Genomic DNA, 25,505 nt, shown 5'->3' with positions numbered 1-25,505 from the left:
AGTTGTCACATGCCTTTTGGCGATTGTATTCAAACACTTGGTCTAGTTAGATCCGAGGTATGTTTTGATGAATAGTTGACGATAGCTCAAGATGAGTGTTGATTTTGTTTTCCTTCCAACTTCAGTCGCTCAAGGCAGAGAAACGCCTCATCTCATGTAATTTTAGTGAATTGATATACATATTATTTTTGTTACTGTGATTAAATTTCAATCTCAATTTATTTCTTTTATTGTTACGTTTCTTGCACATAGATTTATTGTGTTTTATATGCATATATATATATATATATATATTAATGTCTTTGCTAATTTCGTTAGAAATTACATGCACTTATTCGGTGCTGTATTATCTTAAATAACTTCACATATAAATGGTAAAATTAATCAAATGACGAAATTGTTGAGGAAATAATGCTATTTTTTAAATTTAGGTGCTTGATATAAGCAAAAAAAAAAAAAGGTTCATTCTATCTAGAAATCAACGTGTCATCTGTCTTACGGAAGATGACCTTCAACTTTTTAGCTAAGTTTTCGTTTTGTTCTTCCCGAATTCTGAAGGCTGATTCTTCAACAGATTGGCTGCACCATTTCACCTCAATCTTCTGTAGAGTTACAATATCAGCAATATCCAAGGGGATCTCCCTTAGTTTCTTACATTTCTGCAACTCCAGTCGCTCAAGCCGAGACAACGCATCTTCAGAAATGTACCATTCCTGCAGGTCTAGTGTATCTAATTTCAAATACATAAGACAGGGAAACTGACCATCTTTTACCTCCCATACACTACCTTCAAAGGCTTTATTCAGCAGTTTCAGGTCCATAAGGTTGGGAAGTTCCCCAATGATTGATATTTGATCCCATGGAAGGCGAAAACCTGACAGGGTCAACCTTCTGAGGTTTAAAGGGAAATTGAACTCACACGTATTTCGCACTTCACCATAGTAATGTAGCTTGAGAGACTGAAGATGCTCAAGAATTCCCAGTTTGGGAAACAGGTTCTTCTTCCTAAATGAATCCCATGATTCCAAAAAGACGCATTTCAGTTTCTCAAGACGTACTAATCTTCTCAGTATAACTTCTGAATCTTCCCCGTAAATAAGCAATGGGGTTGACAATGTTCTCAGATTTGGAAACATTTCTTCAGGGGCACCGAAAGAAGAAGGACCACCCTTTATATGCAAATGCCTCAAATTTGTCAGACTCCAAATACTATCAGGTATTGCAACTTCTCCTCCTAATCCTATTGTAACAAAAGTTTCCAATTGCCGGAGGCTGCCAATTGAAGATGGGATTGAAGTCATTTCTCCCCGAACTTCTAAGTACTTCAACAGGGTCAACTTTTCAAGCCCAACTGGAAAATCATTGCCCACATTTATACGCCCTAAATCCAAAACTCTAACAAGTTTCAAGTTTTGATACAGAGATGAGATATTAGGCCTGGAAAAATCACATCTCCTGCCAGTTAGCACCAGGCTGCGGACAAGTGGACCAGAAACTTCTAATCGAATATTGTCCCACCGATTAGATGAAATGAACAGCCGACGATGATCACATGTTAATAAGGAGAGTGGGATATTGGAATCATTAGGATCAACACCACCACCAAGGTCCATCAGCTGAAAAAAGTTTTCGTGGTTGGCTTTAACTAAACAAAACTTGTGCAATCTGTCACGGACTTTACACCGTTTGACCACACCTTCTGAGCTTCGTTGGCAGGCCATTACAAGACCTTGTCCAACAAGATTCCTTAGGTAATCCATTGCCACAGCCTCAGAGCTCTCTGCTTCAGTTTGTTGAATGAATCCTTCTGCAGCCCACAACCTGATCAATTTGGATACTAGAATTTCTTCCTCCAACGGAAATGCTCCAAAATAAAGGAAGCATTGACGGAGATGATCTGGTATGACACTGTATTCTTTTTCATTAATGCTGAAAAGATATTCATCAATTTGGTTACTTTCCCCAACTTGTATCCAATCGGCTTCTGTCCTTGTTCTTGCAAGAATATCCGCCATCCAAACTATCATGGCAGGTATCCCGTGACATTGTTTGACCATGCGCTTTCCTGCTTCCTCCAGTTCTGGAAGACAAAATTGTTGGTGAAATATCTTCTTTTTAAGTAATTCCCAACTCTCTTCTTCTGTAAGCAATCGAAGATTATGTATTTTAGTACTATGCGCAGCACATGAAGCTATTTGATATGATTGAGTGGTGAGGATAATTCTACTTCCATTAAAATCATCTGGAAACAGCTTTCTCAAACCAACGTATGCTTCAGTATCCCGCAGATCATCTATTAAGATCAAGAACCTCTTTCCTTTCAAAGACAAATATATCATTTTTTTTACTTTCAACAGATCACCATCCCCTCCATTAGATGTGTCAGGATATCCAGTGATATTGTGCAACACTGCAAGTACCAATTTTTCAGTGTCATATACTTGGGAAACAGAAACGGCTGCACGAATATCAAAGTATCTGACAACAAGCTCATCGTGGTAGAGACTCATGGCAAGAGTTGTCTTTCCCAGTCCAGAAATGCCAAAAATTGGTACAACACTTAACTCATGAGATCCTCCCATCAGTTGATCTCTTAATCTCTCCTTTTCTTCCTCTAAGCCCACTAGTTCCTCTGGCATAGCAACACTTACCATGTCTCTGGAGGGCATTGTCGAATTAAGGACCTTGGGTTCAATGACATTGCTCATCTTTTCGTCAAACACCATGACCTCCCTTCTGATTCTCTTCATCTCTCCAACGACATCAACAATACAAAGCGTTGTAAAATTAATTAACTAAAACTAAATTAACCCAATCCAAACCCGGATCCACCCAAAAAAAGAAAAATACCCGACCCATCTTCTAAAACTCAATTATTCTAAAAGGGAAAAACCCAAATTATTTTCTTCAAGCTGCTGAAACTCAATTATTCAAATGCATTTCTAACATTCAAAATGATAACAATCCATGAGCTATACAGATTCAAGAAGAGATGCATTATAAATCTGGCCATCCAACATACTCATACTCAAAGAGTATACATACCACCCCCAAGAGCATGACTTTGTCTCCCTTAAATAACATTAACAAAATTAGCAAATAAGGTGCTTATCAACTACAAATGTTGTTAAAACTACAACATAATGCATACTGTGCAATAGATCCTTCAAATCTCTTCCTGCGATAACATGAGGGAAATTGTTGCTGCTTCTTACTTGCCACTGCCAGAAAAACTGATCATTAGAGGATGCCCAAGTTGCAGTTTGTAACACTGATCTGTAGCGAGTTCTCTACCTGAAATATCACCAACTATTTATCAAAACATGCCTAGAAATTAATGAGACAGCTGCCATGTGGACGAAACTTTATAGGCAAATTAAGTTGTCACACGCCAAAAGGCGATTGTATTCAAACATTTGGTCTAGTCAGATCCGAGGTGTGTTTTGATGAATAGTTGGCGATAGCTCAAGAAGATGAGTGTTGATTTTGTTTTCCTTCCAACTTCAGTCTCTCATCTCATGTAATTTTAGTGAATTGATATACATATTATTTTTGTTACTGTGATTAAATTTCAATCTCAATTTATTGTTACGTTTCTTGCATATAAATTCACTAGTCCTGGACACGTGCTTTGCACGTGAGTCCCACAAAAATATTATATGTGGTAAGAGTTATATTAAAATCACATTAAACAAAAATGAAATTTTAACAAAAAAATATTAAAATCACATTTTGAAGAATTTCACAAATGATTTAACGAAAAAATATAAATGAAATAAATGAACAATCAACCTATATAAATGACTTATTTATTGTAAAATGTAAATGCCAAATAATTAGATATTTCGGTAACCTGTCAAATTTGGACAACAAAATTTAATGTGATAAATAATTTACCTTTTTATGTTATTAGGTCGAAACCTGCAATATATTAATTTGTTACTTTTCTAAGAAAGGGACAATACAAACATAACACACCTTCTCAATTTGTACCAAAGTTTGAATTACCATATGTACTTGTAACAAGTATAAATGTTGTCTCCATATTACATTCAAATGACATAGTGTGTTTATACTCCTTTGTAGCATGAACAAAAAACTCCAATAGTTTGATCATGGTTATTTTTCATACTGCTTATCATATTTTAATTTTTTTATCCTTTTTTTCTGTTACTTTATTATTGTTTTCTCTAACATTACTATTCTGTATCCTTTGCCTTAATTCTTGTCTTCCCCTTTCGTTTATGTTCCCTCCATTTTATTTTTATTGTTTTCTTTCTTGCTTACACATTTTCAGTCATAAAAAGAAAATAAATAAAAGGATTATCTGCAAACACGGAATAATTAAAAGTGATTTTCCTTTCACTTTTGAGTGTAATTTATAAATATGTAAAATTTATTTTAAAGAATTTAAAAATATTCTATTTGAATTCATGAAATGATATAAAATAATTAGATAATTTAACCTTCGTATTCCAAATCATGATTCATAAGTAAACATGCATACACATTTCAAGATGATGAATACATGTGAAAATGCTTTCTTGTCAAAAATTTAAAAAATAAATATAAAATGTTTATTTAAGGAAATAGAAGCAACATATTTTTTTTATTATTAAACTTACTGATCAAAGAGAGCATGGAAAAATAATTCTTGAGTGACTTGACTCCCTCCTTGCTTATCAAATAATTCGTGAACATCCCCATATATATAATTGTTAACAATTACATTGAAGTTGGCAATAATAATGTGAAATAAGTGTCAAGATAACTCTTCAGTCTTCAGTTTTGAAATGCTTGGACTTCCGCTAAATGACTTTTCATCTTTCAATATCTTTATTACATAATATAATGCACATTTGAATACCTTAAAACTGTTCCCATTTATATCTAGTTTTGTATTTAGTTATTAATTTATTTATTTTTAATTTTGTACATAAAAAAATAATGTTTAAATGAAGGACAAAATGGTAATCCAACTTTGAGATTAAGAGCTTCTCACTTATAATAATACTAATCCTGAGAACGTGTGTTGCACGTTTGACCTCTACTACCATATAAAATTTATATAAGCTTATCTAACATGTAAAAAGTAAAAGCATTTGTAACATCAATCCAACTAATGTGAAAAGCAATACAATATACATATCATACAAAATGAAAAAAAAAAGTTAAACAAAGCAATATATTAACCAGAATAAGAAAGAATAACCAATAAATAAAAAATTACATTAGAATTATATGATGATAAACACAAAACTGCAGTGGATTGACCTTTTATGTTCAATTCTAAACTGTGTACCTCAAAAGTTGTGAAAAAATGCAAATATAGTAGAGAAAAAAGGGATTACCTAATTTTATAGATGAATATTGTTGTGTTGACAAAACAGAACCAAATAATTGTTAATAAATTTTCTTCCTGATTTTTCACTAATAGATGAAGAATGAAGAACATAAGGACCTGCTAAGAATATATTGAAAACTGAAAAGAAGAGTCATTATTCCATAATCAATTCAAATGAATATAGAAATGAGAGAAGTCAATTGGTTTGCCTTTTCACCTACTATGGCTTTACGTCTACCACTCTTCTATTTCTTTTATTCTAACTTTATTTATTTATTTATTATGTTTATAGAATTTATATTTATATTTTTTCACTTAACATAATATTTGCTTGAAGGATAAAAGAATTATTCAATATTTCATGAGCTTTAAAATCTACAAGGGTTAACAATTAAAATTCATTAAAAAGTGGAAAATGATAAGTTGTAACATCTAATCATGTTTTTGGTCTAGTTTAATTGTCATTATTGATTTGATTTTAGAAGTTAGTAAAATGTATTTTTTTAATTAAAAAAAGGGAGAAGGGACGGATTTACCCCCGAACTTTAATAAATGGTATGTGTATGCCCTCCGTTATACTTTGCGTCCACATAAGCCCCTGCCGTCCAATTATAGGTACGCGTATACCCCTCTCACTAACGGACCCCTAATTTCTTACACGTGTCTTAATCTTATTGAACTACCCGTTTGACCCTTTTTTTTAACCCATAACCCAACTATCCGCCCCATAACCCAATACCCACCCAATTTCCTCTAAAAGGATCCTAATTAAAAAACACCCAAATTAAAACAACAAAGTCCGTCCCTTTTCCCTAGTCGGAGGTCCCCGCGTATCCCTCACACCAAAACCCTAGTCGGAGCCGCGATTCCCTCACACCAAAACCCTAGTCGGAGCCGCGATTCCAGTTTGTCTTCGTCGATTCCACCTTGTCTCGTCGAATCTTTCGTGTGTTCTTCGATTCAACTTGTCTTCGTCGAATCTATCGTGTGTTGGTCATAATTTTGTAGTCAATTTTTCATCTATCTGTAGTCTCCCTCAAATCAGACCTAAAACCATGTTTGAAAGTTCTTGTGATTCAATTAGTAACTCCAAGATAATGACTTGTTTTTGTGGCGAATTGGCTCGTTGTTTCACTTCAAGGACTCCATTGAACCCCGGAAGAAGATTTTATAAATGTTCTAAACCTAAGGTACATTTTTCGCTAAATGTAAATTAATATGATTTGTGCTTGTATTTTGGTGATTATGAGTTCTTCCTCTGTTATTTTTATTAGATTGAAAATTGTGAATTTTGGAGGTGGGAAGACAGTTCTTCAGAAAACTCTTCTATTGAAGTTAATTTATTGAAGTCTAAATTGGAAGTTGCTACGTTGAAAATGGAGAATTTGAGAGAGTCGTTGAATGCGGTGAAGATTGAAAGAGACAATTTGAAGAAAAAATTGGAGAATTTAGAGAGTTTAAACTACTTTGAGGTGAATAAATCAAGAAATTTGTAATCTAAAGTGTCAAAGTTGAAGATGTTGTGTATATTGTCATTTACTGTGTTTGTGGTATTTGTTGTTGCAATTTTCAAGTGATTAACTGGTAGCATGAGGAATATATGCTGTTGAATTGTAGTTTCAAGGGTTGGTTATTTCAAGTATTTGTAGTTTCAAGTGTTAGTTATTTCAAGTATTTGTAGTTTCAAGTGTTAGTTATTTCAATTGTTCCTATGTATTAGTGAATATTATGTTTGAATGTTGGTCATTATTTAGTGTAGCTATTGCTTCAAACGTATTGTAAAATTTCAAGTGTTGGGTTTGAACATTATTTTGTGTCTTTTGCCTTAAAAATTTGTAGTATTTATTTGTGTTATATTAGTCAGTATGCTGAAGATCCTTTGTCAAAAAAAAAAGTTAGTATGCTGAAGATGGATAAACTTTTTGGTATTGCCATTATGTTTTCCTTGAATTTAGAGAATCTGAAAATGAAATGAAAGCTTGTCTTACCATTGTTTATGAAACGTGTTTTCAGGTGTTATTAAACTTGCACAAAGACACTATTAAACTATCAACATGAAAGTCACTAACTTTTTTTTTAAGCGAACAAAAATTCCATTACTTATCAGACAGCATCAGAAACTCGGTTTAACATCATCCATAAAGTCTTAAATTTAAAAATCGTGCTTTGCTTGCTGTGACTGCTTGGTGATTCTTCAACTCACAACACCAACTCTGTGATTGCCATTAGCTCTAATAAATCTAGGACTTGGAAATCCATTCAACATGGATGGCAATATTGCCAAATTGGACTTCTTTGGAAACCTGCGAACAGTTAGTTTGGAAACCTGTCAACCATTGACAGAGAAAATGGTCTAAAAAAATGTATACCACAGCAAAATACTATTGTACATCAACAGAACCCAACAGATACAAGACACTATATAACATTCACTTGGTCATATATAAGCAAAACGACAGTTAGTTTTAGCTGATACACTCAGCCTATACAAACAGTAGAAGTAAAACATAGTACCAAAGCTACAACTTTAACCTTAAAGGCATCAGCCTACAGTACTACCAAAACATCACAAAAACATCATTTAAGGCACCAGCCTACACAAAATATACCAAAAAAATAAGTTTAGCCTTAACATCATTTACGGCACCAGCCTATACAAAACATAGCAAAAAGACAAGTTTAGCCTTAACATCAATAAGGCACCAACATATACAAAGCAGTACCAACACAATAGCATCATCCTCTTCTTGGCCTCAACTTTTGTAGCTGGTTTGTAGTAACTGCACCCTGTCCATTCCAAGTTAAGCCAGTTGGTCCTATGGGAAGATTTATAGGTTCACTAACACCAAATTTGTCACCTCTAAAGCGTATTACTCTACTTCCAATTGGTTCTTCTGGGTTCTGTTTCTTTCTCAATCTTGTTAGAAAAGCTTCTTCTGAGATTGTTCTTGGCCTTAGCCTAGGGTCTTCATCATCATCCTCAGCTACTGGAAAATAGCTGCTGGAAGAAGTATATTCAAATTGACTTTCTTGTGTTGGTTGTGGGGCTGTGCAGTTGATGTCTTCCTCAGAAGCTTCATCTTCATCAACTAAACCTCTCCTAAGTTGCCTCTTTTTTCCCTTGCCAGATTCTTTTCCTTGCTTAGCAGGTTGCTTCCTCTTTTTTCCCTTGCCAGATTCTTTTCCTTGCTTAGCAGGTTGCTTCCCCTGCTTCTTAGTAGGTTGTTTCCCCTGCTTTGCCTTATTAATCATAATAGAAGATATAGAATTAAATAGTAAAATAGAATAATTATTTGATGAAATTAAAGATTAAATGAAAATTACCTTTTCACATCCTCTTGCATTGTGATTTTGTTCTCCACAATTACTACATGTCATCATTTTTCCTTTTCTTGTTTGCTTCCATACTCCTTGCCTCTTAACAGCTTCATCCTTTTCTCTTTCCCTCATAAGCTTAGGTCTACCAACAAGCTTGACCAATTCTGGTGGTTCAATGGCATGCAAATGATCACATTTCCAGAATGGTTCTCCCCTAACAGGTTGTAACTTGTGTTTGTAAACTGCCAATGCTGCCTCTTTACTATAATACCAATGAATTTCTTTCTTTGGTATCATTTTCTTGTGCTCCATGGCCTTAATTGCATGTGGACATGGAATTCCAGTCAGATCCCATGTTCTGCATGTGCATTTTTTATCTCTTAAGTTGACAATGTGTCTATCTGCACCTTCAGTAACCTCATAGCCATTATCCCCATTGCCACTCACCTTACAAACCTTGGAAATCTTCAAATACTGAATAAACAACAACTCACTTTTGGGACTAAATCCATCATCTTTCCACTTCCTCACAGCAACTCTTTTGCTGCCAGCCTCTCCATTGTTTTGACCCTGATGTCTTCCAACATTCCAATAATTGGCTTGTACCTTGCTTCAAGTATCCAGGCATTGAATGATTCAGTAAAGTTATTGTCCACAGCCTGATTTTTGCACACTGTATCTAAATAAGCTCTGCACCATGTTTTGGGAGGATACTTGTTTATTAAATCCTGTCCAGCCTCTCCATTAACTTCCTTCATCTCTTGAAGTTGGTCCTCAAACTCCTCTGTAAATGATGACCATGCAGCCCACCATAGCAACTTTTTCAGCTCACCTTTACCCCATCTTTTGCACCAATTTGCCTCAATATGCCTTGCACAATATCTCTGATGTGCTTCAGGTAAGACTGTCCTTACTGCTTCAAGCTGCCCCTAAGTATCAAATTAAAACAACTAAAATTAATAAAAGAAACAGTATCAAGCAAAGGAAAATAAATTGCAAATTAGTTGTATAATATTACCTTCTGCATATCTGATATGAATGTCAGTCCTTCACCATTTTGAAGTTCAAGGGAATGTTGCAAATGTTGCATAAACCATGTCCAAGTTCTCTTAGTCTCTTTATCTATCACAGCCCAAGCTAGAGGGTAGAAAGAGTTATTACTGTCTTGACCAACAACACACAATACTTGTCCCTTAGTTTTCCCTTTAAGGAATGTACCATCTAACCCAATAAGTGGTCTTAACCCAGACTTAAAACCCAACTTCATTGCCTTGAAGCAGATATACATCCTAAGAAATTTTCTCTTACCATTAGATAGTGCCTGTTTAGACAAATCTATCACAATGTCAGACCCTGTATTACAACTTCTCAATTCAGTAGCATAACCCTCTAACTTATTGTAAGAGTCTACAAAGCTACCTTCTAAACTCTCCAATACCTCTTTTTTGGCTCTCTTGCACTTTGCTTCACTTACATTTAGCTCAAAAACTCTATGTAAATCAGCCTTCATTTCTTTGACCTTGTATTTGGGGTCACTTTGCAATTTGTCCTTAAAATACAAGGCTATTGTTGAGTAATCTACTAAAGAGTTATCATATGCTGTTCCACACTCTATATGATCTACAAGTGTTTTGACACTAACTCCAGGAGTGGTCAAATCCCCAGAAATAAGAAGTAAAAATGGACAGCCATCAGCAACACATGTATACCTCAATCTTTTTTTATCACTTTTCACCACAACTAGTTCTACCTTCTTAGCTAGAGCATAAAGTTTACAAAACTGTTTTGCTTCAGCTATGTCCTTGAAGGCCATACCCTTAACAATCTCCTTATAATCTTGCAAACTATCAGTTATATTCCTTTTTTTTTTAGTAACAAAATTTTCTAATTCATCTGTATCATAATCTGAACAACTAAACACCATTCCATTATTACTGTCATCTTCACTTTCACTACAGTCTGTGCCCTCATTAACAATTGGTGAAAGTAGAAATGACCCATCATGCATGATAATATCAGTTACATCAACAGACAATTCACAATCTTCAGTAGCAAACAAGTGAATAGATTTATACTCAGTAGAGATAAAAGATGTTAAGGTCTTAACTCCCTCATCACCTATTATTTCAAAATATTTCCCAGTTGGAGCAAGTACAATAAGTTCTTGCACACCAACAAAACCTAACTTATTAATGTACTCATTCACTAAGTCAATAAAAGATATTAGGTCAGGATCATACCCTTTCCAATAAGTCACACATCCTCTATCATAATGTGGTTCTGGACTGGTTAGCCACTCACCACCATGATGAAAGTATATGGTAACTTCAACCATGTTAATGACCTACAAAGAGTTATGAAATAACATAAGTAACAGTGAGTATAAAACAGTGAGTATAAGTCACATTGAGTTAAGAAAGTCAATTAGTATGCATAAATAAGTAAGTTAATTAGTAAATAAGTAACAGTGAGTATAAGTCACATTAGGATTAAGTAAGTCAATTAGTAAGTCAAGTTAATTAATTAAGTCACATTGAGTTAAGAAAGTCAATTAGTAAGCATAAATAAGTAAGTTAAGTAAGTCACATTAGGATTAAAGTAAGTTAGTTAATTAAGTAACATTGAGTTAAGAAAGTCAATTAGTAAGCATAAATAAGTAAGTTAAGTAAGTCACATTAGGATTAAAGTAAGTTAGTCACATTAGGATTAAGTAAGTAAGTTAGTTAATTAAGTCACATTGAGTTAAGAAAGTCAATTAGTAAGCATAAATAAGTAAGTTAAGTCACATTAGGATTAAAGTAAGTTAGTCACATTAGGATTAAAGTAGGTAAGTTAGTTAATTTAGTCACATTGAGTAAGTTAAGAAAGTCATATTAGTTAAGTAAATCACATTTGGATTAGTAAGCACATTAGGATTAAGTAAGTCAATTAGTTAAGTCACATTTGGATTAAGTAAGTTAGTCACATAAAGTAAGATAGTCACATTAGGATTAAAGTAGGTAAGTTAGTTAATTAAGTCACATTGAGTTAAGAATTTCAATTAGTAACATTGAGTATTATCTCTTATTAACTGAAAGTGGTCCACAATTAACAATTAAATAAGCATTATCTCTTAATAACTCAAAGTGGTCCACAACATAAAGGCATGAATACAAACAAAAAATTCCAACAAAAAATAAAGTAGACCAAGTCAAGGGAATCTGAAACTATTTTACCAAACCAACAAATCATAAACTAAAGGTCCACAACATAAAGGCACGAATACAAACAAAAAAAAACATTTCTTTAACACAAAAACTGAAACGTGAACTTCATTTTCTGGAAGTGAAACCCTATAAAGTGTACTTCATTTACACTCTAAAACAAAAAAAAAAAATCTTTAATCCAATAACTAGAACGTGAACCCTAGAAAGATTTTCACTATAAAATGCATATTTTACACAATAAATAAAGAAACAACAAGAAAACTACCGAAATAACAGCAACAACAAATTTATTTACTATATATGAAAGCAAATCGAAAACAGCAAAACAAGAAAACTATGAAATCGAATGGGATATTTGGGTACCTTTGACGAAGACAAGTTGAATCGAAGAACACACGAAAGATTCGACGAGACAAAGGTGGAATCGACGAAGACAAACTGGAATCGCGGCTCCGACTAGGGTTTTGGTGTGAGGGATACGCGGGGACCTCCGACTAGGGAAAAGGGACGGACTTTGTTGTTTTAATTTGGGTGTTTTTTAATTAGGATCCTTTTAGAGGAAATTGGGTGGGTATTGGGTTATGGGGCGGATAGTTGGGTTATGGGTTAAAAAAAAAGGGTCAAACGGGTAGTTCAATAAGATTAAGACACGTGTAAGAAATTAGGGGTCCGTTAGTGAGAGGGGTATACGTGTACCTATAATTGGACGGCAGGGGCTTATGTGGACGCAAAGTATAACGGAGGGCATACACATACCATTTATTAAAGTTCGGGGGTAAATCCGTCCCTTTTCCCTTAAAAAAATTAGTGAAGGGCATTTTCGTAATTCAACTTTGACCATAAAACCTTTCCACTTTTAATATAATATGATGATATGATGATATGATATGATTTGTATATGTTAATGTCTTTGCTAATTTCGTTAGAGACATTTAGAAATTACATGCACTTATTCGGTGCTGTATTATCTTAAATAACTTCACATATAAATGGTAAAATTAATCAAATGACGAAATTGTTGAGAAAATAATGCTATTTTAATTTAGGTGCTTGATATAAGCAAAAAAAAAGTTCATTCTATCTAGAAATCAACATGTCATCTGTTACGGATGATGACCTTCAACTTGTCATCTACCATGAAGTATTTTTGAGGATTATCAATATTCAAGGGGATCTTTCTTAGTTTCTTACATTTCTTCAACTCCAGTCGCTCAAGCTCAGGCAACGCATCCTCAGACATGTACCATTCCTCCAGGTCTAGTGTATCTAATTTCAAATACTTAAGACAGGGAAATTGATCATCTTTTACCTCCCATAGACTACCCTCAAAGGCTTTATTCAGCAATTTCAACATCTCAAGATTGGGAAGTTCCCCAATAATTGATATTTGATCCCATGGCAGGCGAAAACCTGACAGGGTCAACCTTCTGAGGTTTGAAGGGAAATTGAACTCACACGTCTTTCGCACTTCACCATAGTAAAGTAGTTTGAGAGACTGAAGATGCTCAAGAATTCCCAGTTTGGGAAACAGGTTTTTCTTCCTCGATGAGTCCAAAAAGATGCATTTCAGTTTCTCAAGACGTACTAATCTTCTCAGTATCTCTTCTGAATCTTCCCCGTAACGAAGCAATGGGGTAGACATTGTTCTCAGATTTGGCAACATTTTTTCAGGGGCACCTAAAGAATAAGTACCACCCTTTATATGCAAATGCCTCAAATTTGTCAGACTCCAAATACTACCAGGTATTGCAACTGCTCCCCGTAATCCTATTGTAACAAAAGTTTCCAATTGCCGGAGGCTGTCGATTGAAGATGGGATTGAAGTCATTTCTCCCCGAACTTCTAAGTACTTCAACAGGGTCATCTTTTCAAGCCCAACTGGAAAATCATTGCCCACATTTATACGCCCTAAATCCAAAACTCTAACAAGTTTCAAGTTTTGATACAGAGATGAGATATTAAGCGTGGATAAATCACATCTCCTGCCAGTTAGCACCAGGGTTCGGACAAATGGACCAGAAACTTGTAATGTAATACTGTCCCACCAATTAGATGAAGTGAACAGCCGGCGATGATCACATGCTAAGGAGAGTGGGATATTGGAATCATTAGGATCAACACCACCACCAAGGTCCATCAGCTGAAAAAAGTTTTCGTGGCTGGCTTTAACTAAACAAAACTTGTGCCATCTGTCATGGACTTTACACCGTTTGACCTCACCTTCTGAGCTTCGTTGGCAGGCCATTACAAAACCTCGTTCAACAAGATACCTTAGGTAATCCATTGCGACAGCCTCAGAGCTCTCTGCTTCAGTTTGTTGAATGAAACCTTCTGCAGCCCACAACTTGATCAATTTGGATACTGGAATTTCTTCCTCCAACGGAAATGCTCCAAAATAAAGGAAGCATGGACGGAGATGATCTGGTATGACACTGTATTCTTTTTCATTAATGCTGAAAAGATATTCATCAATTTGGTTACATTCCCCAACTTGTATCCAATCGGCTTCTGTCCTTGTTCTTGCAACAATATCCGCCATCCAAACTATCATGGCAGGTATCCCGTGACATTGTTTGACCATGTGCTTTCCTGCTTCCTCCAGTTCTGGAAGACAAAATTGTTGGTGAAATATCTTCTTTTTAAGTAATTTCCAACTCTCTTCTTCTGTAAGAAATCGAAGATTATGTATTTTAGTACTATGCGCAGCACATGAAGCTATTTGATATGATCGAGTGGTGAGGAGAATTCTACTTCCAGTAAAATCGTTTGGAAACAGGTTTCCCAAATCAACGTATGCTTCAGTATCCCGCACATCATCTATTAAGATCAAGAACCTCTTTCCTTTCAAAGACAAATATATCATTTTTTTTACTTTCAACAGATCACCATCCCCTCCATTAGATGTGTCAGGATATCCATTGATGTTGTGCAACACTGCAAGTACCAATTTTTCAGTGTCATATACATGGGAAACAGAAACGGCTGCACGAATATCAAAGTGTTTGACAACAAGCTCATCGTGGTAGAGACTCATGGCAAGAGTTGTCTTTCCCAGTCCACAAATACCAAGAATTGGTATAGCACTTAACGCATGAGATCCATTTATCAGTTGATCTCTTAATCTCTCCTTTTCATCCTCTAAGCCCACTAGTTCCTCTGACATAGCAACACTTACCATGTCTCTGGAGGGCATTGTCGAATTAAGGACCTTGGGCTCAATGACATTGCTCATCTTTTCGTCAAACACCATGACCTCCCTTCTGATTCTCTTCATCTCTCCAACGACATCAACAATACAAAACGAATGGTAGAATAGAGTACCATCTCTTACCAATAACGAGTCAATGACATATTCAGCTCTGTATGCAACAGTCATTATTTGGCCTGCAAGATTCCTCAGTTTCTCGTGCTCATGGCGCCTCTCTCCACATTTTTTGAGAAAAGAACTTAGGAATTCCAGCTCGTCAGCAATTCCCTGTACACGACGCTTCAGGCAGTCGAGTGGACCTGCCTGCTGGTTAATCAGCTCTATCAAATTTCTGATAAAACCCAGGTCATCTGTCCTTATGATATTCACCTCAGGCAATGTCAACATGGGAACTCCGATCTCCGACTTAAGGTGCTTGATCTTTTCGATTAAATCAACAAGTGTAGCTTCTTCTTCCGCAAGCTTGTGCTCTTCCATTTCGTTGAAATTAAAGAAGAAAAAGATGGTACATCCCACCTTAACAGCCAGATCTTGAATACGGGTGAACTGACCTTTCAATGTCAAATGTTCTGTATAGTGCTTGAACGGATGTGCGCTAGAAGTGCTCCAGTCTCTCATCTCTCCCAAGAGAAGTTGAATTGGATCAACTTTAGGATCATCCGAGTTGTCACTCTCAATGAATTGCTCCGGAGGGTCCTTAGTGAAAGAGCTGAGGAAGGTGAGTTCATGGTGGAGGGCTTCAAAGGAACGAATCCAAGGTGGCTGATTGTGTTTTAGCTCTGTTAGACAATCTTGGAGAGTATCTATGAAGGATGCCAAGTCTGGATCTGAAATGTCAGTCTCTGTTGTTAATGGACTCAGTGCTTCGAGGACTTCCACGTAAATCCTTCTGATGTCTGGAGTGATAGGATTAATTTTCCGTGTCAGTTCCGTGAGCTTGTCCTTAATGGAACTTGTACTGTTTCCATCTTTTTGGTCAAATGAACACATGAAAGGAAGACATGCTGCTTCTATAGCTATAGCTTCAGCATAATTGGAGAGATGTTTCAGCTTCTCATGGTCGGTGCAACGTGTAGCTACAAAGCTAAGAAGATTTCTCAAGAATCTTAGCTTAGTTACAAGTTGTCTGAGTTCTTCCTCTGGGGAAAAAGTGGAAGAGTCCGGATAGCGAAGCAGATCCTTCAGATTGTCAATCAGATTGTTCATGAACTCCACCACCACCCGTGTGTCTGGCGTAGGAGGAGAAGACTTCACAATTTTGATGTAAGTCTTCTCAATCTCTGGCTTGAGAAGTCGTGTGTGATGCAATACTTGAAAAGACCACTCATCCGAATCTCTGGCTTGGATATGACTAATTGCATTTCGCACCACAACTTCGATTTGCAGTAAGAGAAGTTCCAAATTCTGATTCTCCGTACAGCGTTTTGCAGTCCACCAGAGAAAAGTTCTCAGGAAGACGAGCTCCAGTTTAAGCATGGGGATCTGGCCTTCTTTTGAAAAGATCAGGCCCCGAGAGCTCAGAAGGCGGATCAGATGATTCACGGAATAGTTAACAGAGGTGTATGCCATTGTAGTAAGTCAATGATCTCAAACAGGATTTTTATGCATATACCACTATCAGAGAGTTCAGTCTTAAGTTACAAATTGTTCAAGATTGTTAAAGTGCCTACTTGTACACTGGGAAAGTTAAAGGTCATAGTTGTCCGCTGAAGTCAAGTTAAGGGTCATGTTTATGTATTATGCCATTATAATACATAAACATGTCATTTAACTTGGCATCAACTAACATCTATGCTCTCCAACTTTGAGTGTGCACAAGTAGGCACTTTAACTTGTATAAAATTGAACAAACGGACACATGTGTCCTACGTGATATAATACGTGGAGGATTCCATGTAGGCTCACTAATCCATGTAGGACCGTTTGTATTTCACACATATGACCCTGCAATATTCAAGTGTGTATTTGTTCACATTTTGAATAGTTAAAGTGTCTACTTGTGCACTGACAAAGTTAAAGGTTATGATTATCCGTTGAAGCCAAGTTAAGGTCATATCTATGTATTATGCCTAATTTTAATTTATTATTTTGACCCCCTTCCTCTGTCTTCTTCGACACCATTTCCTACCTTTCTTCTTCCTTGTTCTCATCATTTTCAGTCATATTTTTTTCCTTCATCAATCAATAAAAGTTACTACTTTTTAAATAAACTGCAAATCCGATTCCGTATGGTATCAAGCACTTGAACTGTGTCAAAAATTACTTGGCTGATCTTTTGGGGTAATTTATCTCATATGGTCAGTTAGATAATCTAAATTTACAACTTATTGTGTTCTGACTTATAGTATAATATGATATGATGACTATTTTTTTAATGGCAGACCGCACCGGTTATTCCTGTCAATGGCTCAATATACGTGTGTGGACGACACCTTGAAGTGTTTTGAATGGCTGGAGAATTACAGAAAATTGACTGATCCCGCCACAATCAATGTCGTCAAAATGTACCTAAGATTTATGAAGACGTTTCTGGTATCAGCAGAAAAGTTGCCGAGTACTGAAGAAGACACTTATCTCATCAGTTATGTCCAAGATTGGGTCCAAAATGCTGGAAAGACCATCCAATTACTTTGTGCCAACGCGGTAGAGGAAAGCAAGGTAACCGAGGCATGGCATGGGAAAATCAAGGATCTCACCTCGAAAATCACAACATCTTACAGATCTGTTTTACAGTTGGATGCTACAATGAGCAATATCTGTTTGGTGGAGCTGATTGACTCAGTGTCAAACAATCTGAATGATCTGCTACGCCACAAGACTGAATCTATTCAGGACTCTATCAAGAAAAAAATCAATATTCTTCAAGTGAAGTTCCGGTTTCTATGGAATTTTGCTTGGTTTAGCTCGCGAAGTTGCATCGAGCATCACAAGTTAGAAGATGTTTTAAGAATAATTGAAGTTGCGGCAACCACTACTGCATGTCTCTTGTTCCAGTGTGTATTCGAGGATATGGATACGATAATGGAAACCAAGTTCTCTCAGGTCTTGCTGACAATTCAGCTCATTGAGCCAGACTTGAGGTATGCATACTTCAGAAGCCTGAAGTTTTTGTCATCGCGGCTGGAGAGCAGTAGCCCCATGGAAATTGAAGTTGCTATCCGATTTCTCTGTTGTTTCCGTAATGATCTCAAGGAGCTCCTAAGTCCCAAAGCATATCTGATGTCTTCTGCGAGAGATAATGTGTGCAACCTTTCCAAGGAGCTGAATTTTTTGATAGCATTTCTGATGGATCCCCCAAAGATAGATGACAGGAAAAATGCAAAGGATCTCTTGGCACGTCCCAAAGCTGTGGTAACAAAGACTGCACATGTCATCCACTGGCTTCTTGTAAGCATCAAGAATGAAGATGATGCCAGTGGAGACTATCCGTACCTATTATTTGATCTTCTAGAAGAGATCGATTTGATTAAGAAAGAGATGATTACAGATAATTATCTTGATCTCTGGAAGTCAATAAGATCAAACCTGATCCCAAAGGTTAATTCATTGGGATTAATTGATTTTCTTTTAGAAACTATTAATGTGGTCCTTGATAACAAGACTGATTCAGTTGATTTCATTAGGCATCAACTTGAAATAGTCAAAGCTGAGCTAGTATCCCTCAGATCTTTGCTTCGCGTCAATGATCTTGAGACGGAGGTCACAAATGTGGTGCACGAGGCAAAACATGCTATCAGTGCGTTTATCATACGGGAAAGTCCTCGTTGGCATTGTTCGTTACAGCTCTCCAATGTTATAGTGAAAATTCAGGATGTCAACAATAAGGTGGCTGCTAGATTTGTTAGAGATCAGATTGTTAAGATTGGGGCCTCAGAGAAAGAATGAAGAACCAAGCAATTTTTCCATTTTGCTGGTTTTTGTAGTAATTATATTTTGTTTTTTATGTTCTTTCTTATAGAAAAAGCTTGTTTAATTCTAGGGAAACATTTCACATAGCTGAAATAGTTTCTTAGGATAGTGTTTAGCACGACTCAAGCAGTGCTTGTACTCACTTATAAATAAACTAGGTTTCATACAAAGGATTAGATACTTTTCAGGAGTAGAAGTAAATAGAATCAGCAAGAAGAGAATTTTTCTGTCTCGGAGAAGTATATTTTAAAACCTACTTGCAAACACGGGAAAGTTGGGAGCAAAAGAATCCCTCAGCTTTTTTACTGTTTTTCTATGTTACAGCTAAGTAAAGGTGAGAGATTACATAAAAGCTTAACATGTTGGAGAATTTGTGGTGAAATGAAAGTTCAAAGAGCAATAATGGAGAATTTGGTATATGACAATGCAAGCTAAAAAAGTAGTGGGGTCAAAATGACAGCATTATTAAAGTGTGAGTGTTTGATTAGATAAGATTTCAAAAAATCTGATTTCATATGGTAGACAAAGAAATGTAGATAAAAAGTTAAAGTAATGTTTGCTTTTGGAATTTTCTCCCCAATTGATTATGTGAATCATGTTGAAGCCCTTGTTCTCAATTATTGAAGTGGAAGTAACTTTTCGTTGTTTTTCAAATTCTTGGACATCTTGAAATTTAACTGAGCTAGTATCTCTCAGATCTTTGCTTTGCGTCAATGATCTTGAGACGGAGGTCACTGATGTGGTGTACGAGGCAAAACATGCTCTTATCATATGGGAATGTCCTCGTTAGCATTGTTCGTTACAGCTCTCCAATGTTATAGTAAAAGTTCAGGATGTCAACAATAAGGTGGCTGCTAGATTTGTTAGAGATCAGATTGTTGAGATTGGGGGTGGCACTGGTGCATAAAATTTTGATTCTTAGGACAGTGTCTAACACGACTCAAGCATTGTTTGTACTCACTTTACTTATAAATAAATATTATATTACTATAATACGATATGATATGATTCAATGTCGGTGAATCTCCTCTCTCTGCTAGTCTAAGGGTAATTTGCCAATTGGATTAATTTTGCCGGTTTGGTGCATTATGAATCTCCTCTCTCTCTCTCTCTGTTATTCTTTTTCAAATTTAAATCTGTGAATCAAATAGGAAACCTTTTTCCACATTAAAAATTGAGCAAATGAATACACTGTAGTAATTTGAACCAACAACATAATTGCTTAAGAATCCCCGAGAGTTTTACTGCAAGGCGATATAATTGCTGTATCCTCCTTTTTCAGATTGACACAAATACATTTGCGGCAAATATGCAAATTACAAGCTGTGCAGAGCAGGGCTTCTGTCTCATACAAATGGTCTCGACATACACCACACTGGGACTTAAATTCACCTTTTTCGACTAATTTTAGTGAGTGCTCAGCAATTTGGATGGTGCTACCAAACTTGATATTGCGAGACATACCATGTCGAGGGATGCAATGTGGATGAAAAGATTGATCACATTCCCTACAATGATAGAGCCAATACTTGGGATGTGCAAATGTTTCACAGATCTCACACAAGAATTCATCTGGATGGTCAGTGAAAGGGGGGAAAATGAGAGTAAGTGGGTGTTCATCCCATTTGTGGGTGGTAGTAGCCGGCAATAGAGCACAATCATTTCCTAGGTAGAAACCACAGGCTTTACAACCGTATGACAAACCAGAGAGGCGTCTGCCACAAGCGCTGCAATCGACATTGGAAACTGAAATTCGACAAAGGGGGTGCCTATGTGATCTATGAGCAATAGCTTTAGGTATAAAAGCACACTTCATATCAAGGTGGAAGCCACAATCTCTCTCTGTGCATTCAAACCACCAACCGTTAGTGTCTAATTTACAATGACTGCATTGCCGGAAGAAACAGCAATACTCTGGATGCCTTATGTAAAGTGGATGTTCCGGGTGAAATGGATGATACAGCTCCAGATCTCCCGGTAACTGAGAGCAAGTTATATGTAGAAAGTAACTGCACTGTTGACAACTATAATACCGCCGGTCAACAATAGGCCCAACACAGCCATCACAGACTAATTTATCCTTGTTTGTGTTATTTGAAAGAACTAACGAATGCATCTTGTGTTGAAAATTGTCAATCTGCAATGGCATTAGATTTTCTAAAATGCCGTTTTGATTAAGAAACCTTACTATAAGTTGCACAGTTTCATTAGCCTCTGGCAGCAGGGCCAAGTTCAACTTAGGAAAGGCCTCGATGTTATCATCAGCTGCCCTGAAACCGTAAAATACAGAAATCAGTAGAGTTAATTTAATTTTCGGAGATAACAATCGGGGATCTTAATAGCTCAGTTGGTTGCCTAGCTACATGATCTAATCAATAGAAAGTGTATAGATAGATCTAAGAATGAGAAAAAAGTCCTTACATTCTCTTTTTCCCGGCACATTTGACGTGTACAAAGTATCTGCAAGGACCACAATGATAAACCCAATAAGCAGGAAGGAGTTTTTCGCTGCAGACTTCGCAGGAGAGTTTGAATTCTCGAAATTCTTCTGGAAGAGAAAACTCGAGGGAGAGCTTGTGGTCATGGTCTCCGTGGTTGAACTCCGGGTCCAAATTGGCACAGCTGTTATGTATCCAGAATTGACATTCAGTACATAGATAAGAGGGCTCTTTATTGTCTTCCTTACCACAAGCATCACAATGGAAAGTGGCGGGCCTTCGCTGGAGAATTAGGAAATGATCATGTTGTTTACGACTTCCTGCAGGATTCAGTTTCCATTCTTCTATTCCCTGAGCACATGAAACATGTATCCGGAACCTACAGATCTCACAAGCATGGATATTAGATTCTTTGCAGCTCAGGAAGCACATGTTGCAAACAGAGTCCTCATCGAGAGGCCGCTCGATGACCTTTAGCTTGTGTCTGTGTTTGGGAAGTGTGAATTCTTGGGACAGATTACTCTTTTCTGCCATTTCTAACTCTCCCTTCTTCTCTTATTTTTCTTCAAGATTGGAAAAGTTTGGGATTTGCCCAAAAAACAGAGAGGTGATCAGTGCGACATGTCCAACCTTCCGTTTATCCAGCATATGACCTTTGAATAAATAAATTTTGATAGAAGGACGTAGATCCAAGTCGAGGATTTGAGTAGATGGTTAGTTGCATTAGTATTATTTTTGCTATTTTCGTAACTTTACTATTTCCGTATTTTTATTATTTCTCTATTAGTATTTGTTGTCTCGTATGCTTCTATTTTTTTACTATTCTGCTATTGCTTATAAATGTTGTGTTTTTTCTTTAGCCTCCCCACTTTGACAAGGTAGAGGTAAAGTCTATGTACAGTCTATTTTTTTAAAATCTCATCTATGAGGAAGAATATATTGGGTATGTTGTTGTTGCTGATGTTGCTGTCTTTTTTTAAAAAAAAAAAATCCGTCTATGTCCTATACTTGTTTTGGGACACGATGAAATCTGGATTCAAGCTGAAAAGTCTCACTCCATATCCAAGGCTGAAATTTGAGACTCTTTGAGGTGTAGTTGGTGTTTTGCCCAATTTATAACAATGACATTAGTATATATTAATATTGATATAAATTTTTTCAATATAAATATTTTTATTAAAAGGAAAACTTTAAAGATCGCATTTTTCATTAGCATATTATTTTTAAAAAAAAAAAAATGAAAAATATCCCGTATGTTAACTTCAAATACATGAATCTCCTTGTCTACTTGTTATGAAATACATGTTAAACCAATATGGATTGTGGTGCACTGGTGGGACTTCTCCGTCCTTAAATCTATTATTTTTCTATGTTGTCTTGGGTTTGAGCCTGACAAGCTCCCCGCAAGGATGTATAGCAACTTTCAGAAAGTGGAAAGCTTCTACCTTCAAAATTATATTACAACTTCGACCCTACTGTAAATCAAAATATAATATAATAGAACATTTAATATGCCATCGAACTTTGAGAAAAGACTGATTTATGTAAGAAAAGACATGTAAATGATCAAGAAGATCACAATAAGCAACATCATGTTGAAACACAAAACAACCTACACATGTTGGGAAAAAAAGAAGCTACTTGCCCACAATGAGTTTTGCCCTAGCATGACCTTCACTAATTTGGAAATTGTTTCCCAAACCAAAATGAGTCATCAACAACCAGACCAAAGTGATAAGCTGTCCTCCTTTGCTAAGTTGTTGGCAATGTTCATTGGGGTTGCAGTTAATTGCAGCATGGGACAGCATTTCAACCCATACTTTGCTTATTAGCTCCCATTTATCGATGCCATGATCAAGCTCTTTGGCTAGACGACGTCCATCAAACAAGGCTGATTTACTTCTATCCCCTTTCACTTGCACTGGCTTCACCACCGCGTTCACTTCAAGGATCGCTTTACAAGCTCTTACATGTTTTTCCTCTCTACGCTTATGGACTTGCTCGCCTTCCTCATCATTCATTGTTCTCTTTAGACAGCTACAAGTAAAGAAATTATTGCAGCCTTGATTATCCTTATTAGTACTCTTCATTATGTTTCTGCTGAGGAAGAACTTTTCGGCTTCAGCACAAGTGTCTCTGTATCTAATCTGTCCGATACCTGCCACAGCCGACATCATTGAAGGCTGCATCACAAGGAGATAGAGCATATAATCTGAAAGAATCTTTGAGATCTCACGGTAATTGACAGGGGAACTCTCATCGATAACAATATTAACTTTACTATAGCAGAGTTCAGTAGCAATGTGCCATACCAGAAGGACTTCATCGAAATTAGACTCAGTAATATAGGGCAGCAGATGACTAGAGCTATTGGCACGAAGTGTCCAATCTCCTTTGGCTAACCATATTTCCTTTGCTGTTTCTAAATCCTCCGCGAGTGAAGATTTATTCTTTATTTCTTCATAGATGAAGTCCCTCATTTGGTCAGTGAATTTCTCACACTTCACATACACGACTCGATTCAATACATCAACAATCCCAAACCATTGATATATGCTTTCCTTACGCTTGGAGCGCCCACGTACACAATAGTTAATCAAGTTGAATTGTGCAATGGATTCAGCCCACCTGCGGCTCAACCATCCACAAGCTGGTTTACGCAAACGCCATAACACATACCCCTTTTTCTTCAGGGCAACTGTCGTCCAGTCCGAGAAAAGGATCATAAAAAAGGAAGTGAAATCCAAGATAAGAGCACCAAGGAGAAGTGTGTAACTGACTCCGATCTCCCACCTTGGAAGTCCCCTTTTATCCCAACGGTAGAAGAGGATTGCGGCAGCAATTTCGAGAGGGAAACAGATGAATCGAAGTACATAACCCCAGTAAGAGTTAGCCACAATCATTTTGGTGAAAAGAACATCATAAATGAAATTGAGTTCAACCTCAATAACTCGAAAAGCATCAATCGCTTCTAAGCTGAGGAAGAAATTTCGACTTTCATTCCGTTGGCGGAAGTCAAATATGAGATCAACAATTAGTCCTTTAAATTTCTCAAAGAAGTAATGAGCTTCTTCCACTACCTCAAGATCAGATAGCCCCTTTTTAACTGACTTTTCCTCCTCCAAATTATCTCCATAGAACTCGTGGATCATTTCTATGTTCGTCGGTAGGTTAGCTGCTTTCTTCGAAGAGTATTCATCCATCAGCTTGGCATAGTTTGGTCCGGGATCAGGATCTTTCATAATAGACTCTCGAAATCGATCTAAACTTGCAAGATACAGAGCCCGAATACGCTCACCATATTTGATAACTCCAACCACAAATATCAGCACTGTTGGGATCAACAGTTTGTTTTTGGAAACTGTTCGGAAAAAAACATAGGCCACAGAGCTACCCTGTGTCACAAGTCCCAGGAAATGCCTGTGCCACAGGGCGTTATCCTCGAGGGCAAAGGCACTAATAGTGTCAGGGCCCCCGAGGTGTACTAACAGAAAAGGTGCCCAGAATACAAGAACATCTTGAACTTTGTTCTCGGCAGCAAAGCGGTTATCATCCCCTTTGCTGTCAGAGATGTGTCCAACTGCAAAATTAGCAGCCCATTCTACGAGCAAGTAGCCGGACCAGAGGGGCAGTGTCAGGTAGACAGTTGAAACGCGCTTTCTAAGCGGCGCGAAAAAAATGAGGATTATTTGGAGAGTAAGGCTGAAGAGAATCACAGCACGAATATCCCATGCGTCCCATATCTTCTTCAAATTGAAATTCATAATTCACTCTTTTTACAAATGCATCTTGTTTTGGTGAAGAAGCAATAATAAGTTGCTTAGTAGAAAATGACTTCACCTTGACTTGCTCCAAAATATGCTGACACGCATAATACATAAATGTGTTTTTTAACATGACTTCAACGGATATTTATGCCCTTCAATTTTAGGTGCTCTAGTAGATTTTTTTTTCTTTCAGGAAAACTTTTTATTGCACTACTTTAAAATATGATTCAGATGTTCATAAGACATCATTGCATCTGTTACAACACAACTTGGGAAGGCAGAATCTCAAGAAATCCTATTTATACATGAAATAGA

At 36.6% G+C, this 25,505-nt stretch overlaps 5 protein-coding genes and 1 non-coding gene across 6 annotated transcripts; all 6 read right to left on the bottom strand.

Moving 5' to 3' along the window:
- Positions 1-467: 467 nt before the first annotated feature.
- LOC125806898 (putative late blight resistance protein homolog R1B-16) lies at positions 468-2,750 on the bottom strand. Its single transcript, XM_049486655.1, has one exon. The coding sequence runs from the start codon at positions 2,748-2,750 to the stop codon at positions 468-470; it is 2,283 nt and encodes a 760-aa protein (XP_049342612.1).
- A 4,703-nt stretch (positions 2,751-7,453) lies between these two features.
- On the bottom strand, positions 7,454-7,516 carry LOC125807153 (small nucleolar RNA snoR60). The gene has a single exon (XR_007441647.1). It is a non-coding gene; the product is annotated as a small nucleolar RNA snoR60 (small nucleolar RNA).
- Positions 7,517-9,189: 1,673 nt separating this feature from the next.
- Positions 9,190-10,997, bottom strand: LOC125806897 (uncharacterized). Its single transcript, XM_049486654.1, has 2 exons — positions 9,681-10,997; positions 9,190-9,591 (listed from the first exon to the last, which is right to left on the bottom strand). The coding sequence occupies exons 1-2, from the start codon at positions 10,995-10,997 to the stop codon at positions 9,190-9,192; spliced, it is 1,719 nt and encodes a 572-aa protein (XP_049342611.1).
- A 1,967-nt stretch (positions 10,998-12,964) lies between these two features.
- Positions 12,965-16,645, bottom strand: LOC125806896 (putative late blight resistance protein homolog R1A-3). The gene has a single exon (XM_049486653.1). It carries the CDS (start codon positions 16,643-16,645, stop codon positions 12,965-12,967), a length of 3,681 nt encoding a protein of 1,226 aa, XP_049342610.1.
- Positions 16,646-20,207: 3,562 nt separating this feature from the next.
- On the bottom strand, positions 20,208-21,957 carry LOC125806895 (uncharacterized). Its single transcript, XM_049486652.1, has 2 exons — positions 21,407-21,957; positions 20,208-21,255 (listed from the first exon to the last, which is right to left on the bottom strand). Exons 1-2 carry the CDS (start codon positions 21,955-21,957, stop codon positions 20,208-20,210), a joined length of 1,599 nt encoding a protein of 532 aa, XP_049342609.1.
- Positions 21,958-23,060: 1,103 nt separating this feature from the next.
- Positions 23,061-25,187, bottom strand: LOC125806894 (uncharacterized). Its single transcript, XM_049486651.1, has one exon. The coding sequence runs from the start codon at positions 25,185-25,187 to the stop codon at positions 23,061-23,063; it is 2,127 nt and encodes a 708-aa protein (XP_049342608.1).
- Between the last annotated feature and the right edge of the window lie 318 nt (positions 25,188-25,505).

The sequence above is a fragment of the Solanum verrucosum genome, unplaced genomic scaffold, assembly GCF_900185275.1.
Source record: "Solanum verrucosum unplaced genomic scaffold, falcon-dt-bn FXZP01000196.1, whole genome shotgun sequence".
Classification (NCBI taxonomy): domain Eukaryota; kingdom Viridiplantae; phylum Streptophyta; class Magnoliopsida; order Solanales; family Solanaceae; genus Solanum; species Solanum verrucosum.
This window is presented reverse-complemented; position numbering and strand designations above follow the sequence as displayed.